Consider the following 13,318-nt stretch of genomic DNA (forward strand, 5'->3'; position numbering starts at 1 on the left):
CCTCTTAAGCCATACTCCTCCTCCTTATTTACTCTGTTCTTGCAAGTCAACTTATATTTTGAAGGAGGTTTTATGATAGCTCAAAATTTGTTCTTCTTGTTTTAATGTCTCAAAAGGAGTTAATAGCTTCTTCAGGGTTGCTTATTAAATTACAATATATCCTTTACATATAAGGATCCAAAGCATGTTTTGTTTATCTCTTCTCTTGATTTATGGAACATTTATATCAGTGAAATTTATAATGGGGTTAAAATACTATACTATTAACCTCAGTCAGCATGGCTAAGTAAGCTCAAGCATAACCTGATTTTCCAAATGCTAGCCATACTTGTGGGTTCTCTGAGTTATCCTTTTACTTTAATTAATTAATTAATTTATTTTTGCCAGTCCTGGGGCTTGAATTCAGGGCCTGGACACTGTCCCTGAGCTTGATTTGCTCAAGCATTCTACCACTGAGCCACAGGTACAACTTCTGGCTTTTCTGTTTATGTGGTACTGAGGAATGGAACCCAGGGCTTCATCATGCTAGGCAAGCACTCTACCACTAAGCCATATTCCCAGCCCCTTTTACTTAAAAAAATTATTTCATAATTTATATGAAAGACAGTGAAATAACTAATTGCATTCTAGGACTTTTTTTCTAAGGCTAAGGGATATTGAATTGGGATAAATGGAGAGAACGAAAGTGTGAGGGAGCAGATTGTTCTTTCAGTTGTTAAAGGCCATTTCTTTAATCATTTACGTCTTATGCTGCCCAGAGACCTTGGAGAGAGGGATAGTACAGCTTTGGGAAAAAAGATAAAGAACAAAATATGAGAAGATACTTGGGCACATTGTTTCAAAATTGAGCTGCCTTCTCTCTTCTGTCCTGTCTAGCTATATATATTTCAAGATGAAGTTTTTCTGGGCTCATCTTTGAAGGACCTGACATTAATACCATTATTTCTAAGAGAGAAAATGTGTTTTACTTCCAAATGATTTATAAATACATATTTGCGGTATGGCTGGTCCATGATGCACAGTACTGTTAATATAGCAAATCAAGCAATGTGCCCTGCTGCTTGCACTCATACCAGTTTGGCCTACCATCCCAGGTTATTACTAGGAACTCTTCTCTGTGTTGCTATTTCCTCCTGGGATCTTGCACAGATGTTATTTTATACTTAATCTGTAGAGCTTTGGTTTTCAAACACTGAGTTCTTGTTCCAGCAGCCTTACTAAATGAATTGGATGGTCATTGGACATTAAAGCAGTTCGTTTAACCTCTTTGGGATGAAGTTTCCTTCTTCAAAGTTGAAAATAATGGCTACTTCGTTCATTCTACAGTTTTGGAATCTTAAATGAGACCATAGCTATCAAAAAATGTGAAAAGTATAAGATAAAATAAAGTCCTCATTTTTTTTGGAGTGATATACATACTATTTGTGTGTGTAGTTTTAATAGAATTTGAGCAACGTATACCTTCTTGAGAAGTGAAATAAGGAAGTAAGATTAAAGTTATGTTTCTTTAGATAAATTAACTTTGAAGATTCCTTGGAAAAACCTATATGGAGAAGCGGTTGTTGCTACCCTAGAGGGATTATACCTGCTTGTTGTCCCTGGAGCAAGTATGTTGTTTTAAGTTATGATCACTCAGTAGCATCATAAATTTTTAGCTGTGTTTAAGTGTTCTTAAGTATTCAATAAGATAGACAATATCAGACTAATCATTTACTTGTATGTAATATATGCATACACTTCACATATGTATACTATAATATATTGACACATTTATATGTGAAATAATTCTGTTGTTTAAAACAATATTTAGTCTTTTTAACTTTATTGTCAGTGAGTAATTTTACATCTGAGGCAGATTTACTATTGAAGAAAAATAAAATACATTTTAAAAATGTTTTGATGATGTGGTATTTTACAGATTTCAGTGTGCTGTTTTTTATACTTAGTGAGCTCTATAAATACTATATATATGTATATATATATATATATATTTGCATGGTTTCTTTAGGGTATATTATCAGTAATGGGATTACTAGATCTAAAGGGTATATGTATTTTGTGATTGTTGGCATATATACTGAATTTCTTTCTGAAGGTCTATATTAATACCTGGTGGTAGGTGACATAGCATCAATTTGATAGTAAAAATTTTATCAAAAATATTAACAGTCAATACAGTGGTATGTTTTTGCCTTCCTTTTGTTTCTCTCTTTCACTGTCTCCTTTCTGCTTTTTACCTGTCTCCCTTTATCCTTATAATTTCTTTTCCTTACTCATTTTTTGATATAAGCTTTATAAATAAACAAGGATAATTTATTTTTAAGCTTTTTGTAAAACTAAAGGATGCAGAAATGTTCTTGGATTTGCAAAAAATAACAGGTTACATCACAGTTATCATGAAGTTAAATTTTTCCATTTGTTTCTTTACTAATTCCATTTCTTTTGTGTGAATTACACACATATATATGTTTAGGTATTAAATATGATGCTGAAAAAGAAGAAAAATCTTTGCAGGATAGTAAACAGAAAGAGCTTTCCCGAATTGAAGAAGCCCTTCAAAAAGCAGCAGAGAAAGGTACAGTAAGTTCATGTTTTATATAAGCTGCATATACCTATATTTTAGATACTTTTAATCACTTTAAAGAGCATGCATTCACAGACCTTCTTAAACTATAGTTCCAAAGAAAGAATCTTTTTAAAAATCCTGTCTCAAAATAATGATTATAAACTTTTTAGTGACATGTTTAAAACTGATTGCTTTTTTCTTTTTTTTTTTCTTTTTTTTTTCTTTTTTTAATTTAATTTTATTTTATTTGAGAACATACTGTACAGAGGGGCTACAATTACATGGGCAGGATAATGCATACATTTCTTACCAAGCATTGCAGCCTCCTCCTTTGTTTACCCTTCACCTCCCTTCCCCGCCTCCCCCCTCCCCCCTGATTGCTTTTTTTCTTTGATTGTTGTTTTCATTGGCAGTTAGGTTTTTCCCATTTTGGGTTAACCAGTCACTTTGAGTATATTACTTTAGGAAACTTTTCAAATTCTGTAGGTTGCTTCAGGCCTCTTTGTTTTAGCCAAACATTATTACATGTTTCTGTGCATTTTTACTTGTGTTCTTGCAGGATAATGAGGTTATAATAGTATTGTGATGTTGAGAAAAAAATGTTGCTGTCATTTTAGTTCCTGCTGTTTCTCTTCATATGGTAAAGGATATCAGAGCCCAGCATTGGTGGCTCACATTTGTAATCCCAGCTACTCAGGAGGTCGAGATCTGAGGATCATAGTTCGAAGCCAGCCTTGGCAGAAAGTCTCTATGAAACTCTTATCTCCAATAAACTACTCAAAAAAGCCAAAAGTGGTGCTGTGGCTCAAGTGGTAGAGTGCTATTCTTGTGCACAGAAAGGTCCAGGGACAGCTCCCAGGCCAAGAGTTCAAGTCCTAGAAATGGCACAAAATAAAAAATAAATAAAAAATATACACACATATACATACATATATATACACACATATACACATGTTTACTTTTAATCAAAAAATGAATTCGATGATATAGTTTAAGTGCAGGCACAGAATGAAATAAAAAGCAGTAGTCTATAGTGATGAACTCAAAGACTTTCCCAGTCATATCCTAGTTGCCAACTGGAGAACAAGAGTTGTTAATACTTTTCTTCTATTGTCATTTGGTGACATATGTACATATTTCTATGGTGAAGGGAGATGTTCTTTCTTAAAAGATGAGGGAAATATTGTTAGAAATAATGGTTTATTTAGATACATGATGTCTTGTATGTATGTGTGGACCGCTGGCTTAACTAAACCAATGCAATTTTTTTTCTTTCTGTCTTTTGGTATCTGAAGATGATCTTGAAACTTGCCACATAGCCTAGGCTAATTTTGAACTTGAGATCCTCCTGCTTGAGCCTCCTGAGTGCCAGGATTACAGGCATCAGTCACTATGCCTGCTCAAAGTTTTCTCTTAAAAATAGCTTGCTCTATCAGGTGTGGTGGTTACAGTCTTAGCTCTGGTATAGTGGAAGCTGAGATGGGAGAGTGATTTAAGCCCAGTAGTTCCAGCCAGCTAGGCAACCAAGTGAGCCTCTGTCTTGGGGGGAAAAACCAGCCCTAATAAGATCCTTTATCATCTGATTCTAATCCTTTTTGTCCCATGTATGTTTTTCCTATGCAGTAATAGTCTTCTAAAAACATTACTAATTCTATTCATAAAACAGAGGCTTCCATGATTGTTAGAAATTTTTTAAAAGCCTTTTTCTTTTCTCTTTTACACTTAAGAATATTTTGCCTCTCTACTGCATCTTAAATACGTATATTTTTAGGGAAACAGTTTTCTTTATTTGTATTGCTTTTGTATGCAAAATAAAGTATACTATAGTTTTTTTTTAAATAGTAGTTCAGCACTTCTTTCCATTCAGTTTTGTTTAATACATGAAGATAGAAACAGTGCTAACAATATGAGAGGAAACTTTGGACAGCACTAGAATTTCATTACTTTAAACCTCAAGTTAAATACATTTTCTTAATACCTGTAGTTTTGTATAATCATCAATAGCCATAGTGACAGATACTAGATATGTTGATATAATGTATAGTTTCACATTTGTAATTCATATTACATATAATCCATATTTTTTCTCTTGGCAAATAGATTCCAGAGTTGACTTTTTTTGAGTGGGAATGATTTATGATTGCTCAAAAGTATTTTAGTGTTTTCAGTAATCTATAAGAAAGGCACGGCATGTTTTCATTTAATTGAATAGTTATACTTGCTCTACATTTTGTATTGAGTACCTGGGAAATTTTGATTCCTGGGCTTTTAATGCCTAGGATTGGTGGAGACAATTGTGGATGATTGGATGTATCCATAGAGGATTAACAGCTGTAGAATTAACTGTGAAAATGGATCTATATGATAGACTATAATTACATTGTGACTTCTGGGATGATAAAATTTACATTTTGTTTAGATGGAATTACAATTCAGAAAGTGAAATTGTGTAACTAAGTTTTAGCATACTGTATTAGATTTATCAAAAATGTATTCTGAGTATAAAAGAGATGAGTTTGGGAACTGCTCAAAGTGCATTTAATTCTCCTGACTGCTTGTAAGTATACTTTTTTAGTTTCTATGGCTATAAGTCACATTTTTATGGAATGTCCTTAATGTGAATGATGAAGATGTCTTTAGCTACTTTACACATTGCCACTAGTTGCTAGTATCGTTACCTTTCTTGATTTTGAAAACATGAAAAGAAGTCAAAGAGGTAAGAAGAGAATGTGACTCAACCTTAAGCAGCCCATGATAAAAATGAAAATAAAATCCTTGATCTGTTTTAAAAAATGGATTTAAACTAATTCATATTGTTAAAATAAGTGTTGTCCACTAGTTCTTGGAATAACAATTGAAATATACTTATGATTTTATTTCTAGAGAATTTACTTAGCTGTAAAAATCTCACTATGTAGGTCATTTGATGTACTTGGATTATACTTTCTATGCATTTTTTTCCTTTTCTTGAATTGTGAATACTTTTTTGCATAATTGTGTAAATTAACTTACCTCTAATATTTTTCACATGCTACCTGAAATTTGTCTGTTATGTTTTCTTTTTAACCTACCTGCTGGATTTCCTCACATGTACCTTTTCTTTCTCTGAAATCTTTTTAAATTTTGCTTTGTTTTTGTGGTAATGAAAAATTAAAAGTAGGCAAGAGCCCTAACTCAGCGCTGTATCACCAACCCTGAATTGGTTTTTCTTGGCTTGTTGCGCAGCTATCTTCCCAAGACTGGCTCTCATAATTCTTCAGTGTCGCATTCACTGTTCCTGGGACCCTTTGTCTTTTTTCCTAGTTTTCTCCTTTTCTTGGTAGGCATATTTAGTTGTTTTTAATATAATTCTGAAAAATCTTTCAAGGTACATTTGAATGTCTTTGTGTTTTCAGACTTGTTTGTGTTATTTGGATATAGACTGATAGGCTCAAAATTAGAATTTTGAAGGCATTATCATCTAGCTTCTTTTACATGCTTTTAAGTCAGATACCAGTCTGCTCTGTACATTGTTAGAGACAGAAAAATTAGAAAATCCCTGGCCCCTACTGTCAGAGGCTTTACATTTGAATTGGGAAAATAATGGTAAGTGGGAGGAAGTGTTGAGTCCTATCAAAGAGTACATGTAGAATATTACAGGGGTTCAGAATGAACTCACTGTGTTCAGGCAAAAAGATGGGGGCAGACAATGTGAAGACATGGAAAGGAGACAGAAAAGCCAGAGGTCATTCTGGGTAGAGGATACAGTAAAGATGGAAAAGTACAATTGATGTTTGGGAGGTTATAGAGTATAGTTGGACATGAGGTTGGGAAGCAGTAAGTTTAGGTCAGTTTACAGAGATTTCAGTGTCCCAATGATGAACATAATGACAATGGGAACTCTCATTTATTTAGCATTTACCTTTTGCTAGTAATTCTTCAAAATGCTTCATTTGAATCAACTCATATAATAGTTAGCACCCTATATATAATACAGAGGCTGTTAGTTCCTAGGCCACATAGCTAGAAAATGGGAAAGCAAGAAGTTAAACCTAGTTTGGCTCTAGATCCTATATTCTTAATGCAGTAGTTATCTTTAATCTGAAATAAGTAGGGTAGTCAGTGAATATTCCTTTTCTCTCTCTCTCTTTAAAAATACAGAGATTGATTTAGAGATGTTAAAATTTTAGTGATATCTCAGTGACGCTAGACTTGGGGAGGGAAATTGGAGATGATGCTGTTGAGCATCATTAACAGGAATTGATAGGAAGGATTTGGACAGTATCTAAGGAACAGATCCCACTAAAATAACATTTCATCCAACTCTATATTTAGTATTACATATCACAGAAAATGATAAAATGGAAGGCAAAAATAAAAGTCTAATTTTTGTTGTACTTGTCAAAGATTTCAATGAGATACTAACCATCATTATTTGCCTTCCTTGTTTAATTTGAAATGTTGGTTACAACTTTAATTATTAGGAATTTTTGTTTTAGTATCATAAAATTGTCTGCTGAAAGAATGAAAATGGCATGTCCATGAATATTTCCTTAGAAATAAGTGCTTTTGGAGTCATTGAATTTCAGTTGATGATTTCTAATTCTTTGAGATTAAGCTCAGACACATTTTACATGTGAAATTTAAGAAGTCTTTAAATGCTTTGCATTTTGGTTATTGCTGCCATGTGGATGCAGGTGTACACTCAGGGGAGCTCATCTATGGCTTGGAAAGCTTTGTTTACAAGGACATCAAGCCTGGTGGGTATGCATGGTTAATTCTCTTCCATTATCTCCAAATTAGCTTTTGGCCATGTTTGTGCTTTTAGTGGAGTCCATTTGATGGTGTGCTATTCTGGAAAAATATGGAAATGTAATTCATGTTCCTCCTTTTCCATCATTCCCTTTCCCTGCCATCTCTAGCAATCTGTTCATCCAGCGAGTATTGTAGTGTCTTCTTGTGGAAGCACCATATTGAGTTCTTGATGTTTGTGAGAAAATACAGTTCACTGCCCTTGTGAGGCTCACATTTATACCTACCGGAATTTGTACTGCCTTTTGTACTCTACTAGTTTTGCAACTAAACACTCCCCTAGAGCAATGGAATTGAAACTTGTAAAAGTCAATAACATGTACTGGGGGCAGTGATTTATTTGGAACTTGATAGGAGATACCATTTGCATTTCTTCTCATATCCTTTGATTGTTTTACCTGTGCAGCAGTATTTGGAGGCTCCTCTAGACCACTGTCTTGTATAGCATTTTGAAATTTGAAGCTTCACAAATACACACTGAAGGCTGTTTGCTTTAGGATTCCTAATAGAATTATTTTATTTACTAGAAAATCTACCTAATAAGTAATGGTTGTTAATATTTTAAATAATTTTAATATTTAAATAATTTATTAATTTTTATACTTTATATGATTTCAGTAACTTGTATTGTTTTAATAACATTAAAGTTTGTTGTGATTATATGGCAAATGTATCTTGAATTTTTAACAGTAAATATTATGCTAGAATTACTTTTACAGCTAGGAGCTTCTTTAATATGTAGATTAATGATGACCCATGGGAGAAGGATTTGCATGGCAGCTCACAGCATTGAGAGAAATCATCCTAAAAGCAGTTTCCCTTTAATAGTTGTCCCCCTTTAGTAACATAGCTGGCTCTGTTAGTTTGTTACCCTAGGTTTCTCATGGCTCACTGTCCAGATTTGTAGGTTATAATCAAATTCAAGTTTCCTGTAGTCTGCCAGGGCCAATGTTTTCCAATCCTTCTAAAAGTAACTTATTTGTGAGATAATGAGTTCTAATGGCCCATCTCACAAAATTACTGGGCCTTCTTGTTAAGGTCAGCAGACCATGATCACTATAAAGTAAAAGCTAATTGATTCAGTTGCCCTTTCTCTAAAATGAGGATATTTGGCTAAAATTTAATGTGGACTTCTTGGTATTTAATCTTTTCAGTTTCTTAGTATATATTCTTTCCTCATTTGATGAAATAGTTTCTTTGAATTTTTTTATTTCTGAACTATTCTTTATTTTTTTTTCCAGAGCAGTGGTTTTATTTTCATAGCTGGGTCTGGTGGCTCATGCCTATAATCAGCTACTTGGTGGCAGGTGGAGTGGGGGAGGGATGGGGGGAAGGTCAGAACAATTAGCATTAGAGACCAGCCTGGGCAGAAGAGTTTGTGAGAGTCCTTCTCAATCCATAGCTGGGTATAGTGACATGGGCCTGTCATTCCCAGGCTATGTGAGAAACTGAGATGAGGAGATCACAGTTCTAGGCCAGTCTGGGCAGAAAAGTCTACAAGACTACCTCCATGACAGGGAAGTGAGATGTGGTGATGTGGCCTGTAAACCCAGCAATGACAATGACAGCAGGAGTGAAAATAAGTTGATTGTGGCTTAAGTGTATGCTGGATACCTGAGACCCTTCTCAAAAATAACATGAACTTAAAAAAAACAGAACTTGAGGCGTGATTCAAATGGAAGAGTGCCTGCCTAGCAAGTATGAGGCCCTGAGTTCAAACCATAGTATCACAGTGAAAAAAAGTAAACTTTTCATAAATGTAGTTGATTTTGTTCACTGATGACATTTGTGCTACTGATGGAAAGGCAGTGGTTTTACAAACAAAAACAATAAACTACTTTCATAATAACATAAATCATTGATTTTTTTTCACTGATGACATTTGTGCTACTGTGCAAAGGCAGTGGTTTGTGAAGTCGCTGGCGTCTTAGTGTGATTCAGTGTAGGACATCTTACTGTACAAATAAATAGTCACTGTATTCTGTACTACCACACTCCCAGAGTAGAAAAGAAAAACAAAACAATTTGAATCAGCTTTACCATGCAATTTTATTGATGACATAGGAATTTTTTAATTTTTGTAAGCTTCAACTCAAACTATCTGATATTCTGCAGCAAAAGAGGAAGTGTGCACAAAGCATTTGTACAGACTTTGCATAGTATGAATGGTACTCCTTGGGGTTCTATACTAAGTCACTGAAGCTGCCTAGAATAGTTAAAAGGCTTTACACAGATAGTGCTAGACTTGAAGTTTTCCTCATATGAACATTAGGGAGAGCAGCTCATGTTTTTGGAATGACAGGTCACAGTGTATAGATTGCACCAGGAATGACAGAATTTCTGTAGTTTGCAGTGCAAAGATGAGTGACAGGAGATAGAACAGGACAGACATAGGGATCAGATCATCAAAGAACCTTCCATGTTATACAAACACTTGATTTTATGTGGTAAGCTGCAGAATCTTCAGATAATTATGAAAAGAAGCTTAATGGGTTTTATTAGTCATTTAAAAGATACCAATCTAAGCCAGGTGCCTGTGGCTCATGCCTGTAATCCTAGCTACTTCAGAGGCTGAGGTCTAAGGATTGTGGTTCAGAGCCAGCGTGGGTAGGAAAGTCTGTGAGATTCTTACCTCCAGTTAACCACCAGAAAACCAGATGTGGTGCTGTGGCTCAAGTGGTAGAGTGCTTGCCTTGAGCTGAAGAGCTCAGAACAGCATCCAAGCCCAGAGTTCAAGCCCCAGACTGACCAAAAACAAAAAAAAAGATACCAATCTGGTAACAGTATAGAATGACTTTTAGTAAGAAGTAAGGTCCAGAGGCCAGGAGACTGTGTAGATACTTTCTTGCAAGTTCAGACTACACAATTTTGAAAATGAACTGTACAACTTGTACAACTTGTGAGTGGGTATGAAAGGGAAAAAGTGGAAGAGAATGATGGAAGAGGTTACATTGTCTAAAAAGAAATGTACTCTGTCTGCCTTATATAACTGTAAACTCTCTGTACATCACTTATATATACCTTATATAACTGTAAACTCTCTATACATCACTTTTATATATAAACAATAAAAAATTGAAGAGAAAAAGTTCAGACTAGAAGTAATGACTAATTGGCAATTGCATATAAAGACGGTCTAGTAGCAGTGGTTCATACTTATAATTCTAGTTACTCAGGAGGCAGAAATTGGGAGGATAGAAGTTTGAGGCCAGTCCAGTTAAGACTTGATTTCAATAAATAAGCCAAGTGTGGATATGTGTGTGCCTGGTCTGAACTATGTGGTAGGCTGGCCTGGCACAAAGACATCAGACCTTATCTCAAAAATAATGAAAGCATTAAAGACAGGGGTGTTGCTAAAGTGGTAGATCACTTTTCTAGCAAGCTTGAGGCACTGAATTCAAATACTGGTACCACAAACAAGAGTGATCTGAAGTTAGGTAAGAAAGATGTTTATTCCAGAATACACTGAGGCAGTACTAAATGAAGGAAGGATGAGGTTTTATAGAAATTGCTCAACTAATTGAACAGATAGTCTTATGTACATTTCATGCCCTTCTTATTTATATTTTTAACCCATGATACAGTTTTGTTTATGAGTTGTATCATTCAGAGAAAATCATATGTTATCAGCCTACCCAGTCATTTCACATATTCCTTATACCACACATTTATCTAAACCTTTTGTGAAAATTTTACCTTGTCATTATTACATTTCCAATATTTTGGTAATATTGATATTAAACTGAAACTTTGTATTATACAGCTACCAATAATATAAAGGACACTGAGAGTGGCTATTTATCCAGTTTTTGTAGTTGTACCTGCCAAGTTATTTTCTATATTAAAGAAGGTTATTTATCTTTACTGAAGATTTGTGGGATTGTGTTTGTATTGAAGTCAGGTTATTTCAGGTTAAAGAAACAGTGAGTTGTGCCAGAATTTGCTGTCAGGAAGAAGTCTCTTTCTCTGCTGTCCTCTTGTCTGCTAACTTGCATTTTATCCTTTTCTCACTAAAATGCTTCCACTGAGAAGGACGTAAGCGTAAAAAGCACAAAAAACACTTTAAGAAACGTTTTAAAGGTCTTGAGCGCTCAAAAGGTAGGTAAAAGTAGTTTTTATGCCATGTGTTGTTTCTACACGTTGCTACTTCATTAGTATCATGAAAGGCAAAATGACTATTAGATTACAATTTCGCTTTGAAAATAAGTTTTAATACATACTAAAATGTAAAATAAACATAAAATTGTAAAGACACTAGAATTGGTGTGATTTCCATTGTGTAGTGCCCTAGCTCTCCTTTGGTCATCCATTATGTGGTGCAGGAGAATTTCACCTCTTCAGCTTGTATTTTCTGTTTTTTATAGATAAGCCAAAAGAAGCAAAAAAGGATACATTTCTGGAAAAATTGGCGACTCAAGTAATAAAAAATGTACAAGTAAAAATCACAGACATACATATTAAATATGAAGATGATGTAAGTGATTTTAATTTTATATTTTATATTTGTAATCCAATGTATATTTTGTTATATTCTATGTATGGATTACCTGTACTCAGTTTAAATCTCAGGTTGATACTTTTTCTGATGAAGAGTGTGTTAGACTATTTTAACTGGGAATTTAAGCATATAAATATAGCATAAAATACCACATAGATTGTTTTCTCGTATTTTATTTGAATTTTGTTTTACATATTAAGATATAATTGCATTTTATACTGACATTTTGTTTTGGCTATATGGAATTACTAATAGAAGTTTTGCTATCACATAAATGTCATAAACAATATAAATGCCCATATTTATAAAAATTCAGAAAAATAAAGTATATTCAACATGTCAAATGTTTGAGAAAATACTGTTAAGATTATGTGGAGAAATGGGAACATATATAGACCATTGTTTGCAATATAAATTATTATAGCTATGTTTTTAAAATGGCGGGGGTACCCTAAAACAAAAATAGAGTTAATATGGTACCTAGTAATTCCACTTCTAGGTATTGAGGAGTTAGCTTTTGTATTTGTGGCATTGCTATTTCCAGTAGTTGAGATAAGGAAGCAGTGGAAGGGCCTGCCAATAGGTGAATGAATACCAAAAATATTGTATTTGATAGGGGAATACTGCTTAGCCTTAAAAAAGAAGGTGGTGCTGTCATTCCAATAACTTGGATGGAAGTGTGGAGATCATTATGTTTCTGCCAGGCGCAGAAAGAGACTTTCTTCATGACTTGACTTGTATGTTGTCTCAAACAGTCAAATTTGGGGCCAGAAGGAGAGATTGGATAGTAGGTGCAAAGTTTCATTTAGGAGGAATAAACTCTGGACACCTAGTGTCCGGCACTGTCAGGAATTAATGTGTACTTTAATTATAGTCAATAATTAATGTGTACTTTAAAATTTCTCTAAGAACAGATTTTGAATTTCTTTTTTTTAACTTTACATTTTTTAATTGTAAAAATGTTGTATAGAGGGGTTACAGTGTAATGAGTACATTTAATAGCGAGCATTGTTACCTCCTCCTTTATTTTTCCCCTACCGTCACTTCCCTCTCCGCCTCCCCAACTCATCCCACCCCCACACCCGACATTGTAATGTTCATTTCCAATATAGTGTCCTGTACATCTCATCATCACAATGGATTAGCCTGCATCCCCATTTAAGCATTCTGCAATATCCCTTCTCCTCCTCAAATTACAAAAAATGTATATACAAGACGCAGAACACGGGCATAAATCCAGTGAAAACAGGGGTTATGCCATGGGGGAAGAACCTACAATAGAAACAAAAAAATCACATAATACATTGTAAATACATTAAAAACACTAGCAAGCAAGAAAAAAAAACCTCTTGTGTTCCTGTCTTGGGGTACATTTTGCTTAACATTATATCATGTGGTCGTATGTATATGGCCTTTGGCCTTCTCTGCTGTCCTAGACATGTACTAGTCACTACAAACAAGGG

At 34.3% G+C, this 13,318-nt stretch overlaps 1 protein-coding gene across 4 annotated transcripts in view; it reads left to right on the forward strand.

Annotated features, from left to right (window-relative positions):
• Vps13c (vacuolar protein sorting 13 homolog C) overlaps nucleotides 1-13,318 on the forward strand; it is a 147,548-nt gene that overhangs the window by 16,357 nt on the left and 117,873 nt on the right. For 2 of the 4 annotated variants that reach the window (XM_069995258.1, XM_069995262.1), the window contains exons 4-8: nucleotides 1,512-1,607; nucleotides 2,474-2,575; nucleotides 7,243-7,305; nucleotides 11,390-11,455; nucleotides 11,722-11,831. In XM_069995258.1, coding sequence (XP_069851359.1) covers nucleotides 1,512-1,607; nucleotides 2,474-2,575; nucleotides 7,243-7,305; nucleotides 11,390-11,455; nucleotides 11,722-11,831 — 437 coding nt within the window. The remainder of the gene's footprint in view (nucleotides 1-1,511; nucleotides 1,608-2,473; nucleotides 2,576-7,242; nucleotides 7,306-11,389; nucleotides 11,456-11,721; nucleotides 11,832-13,318) is intronic. The other 2 variants (XM_069995260.1, XM_069995261.1) reach the window with 2 other exon arrangements.

This window comes from Dipodomys merriami, unplaced genomic scaffold (assembly GCF_024711535.1).
Source record: "Dipodomys merriami isolate MVZ:Mamm:240054 unplaced genomic scaffold, mDipMer1.0.p SCAF_48, whole genome shotgun sequence".
NCBI classification, from domain to species: Eukaryota; Metazoa; Chordata; class Mammalia; order Rodentia; family Heteromyidae; genus Dipodomys; species Dipodomys merriami.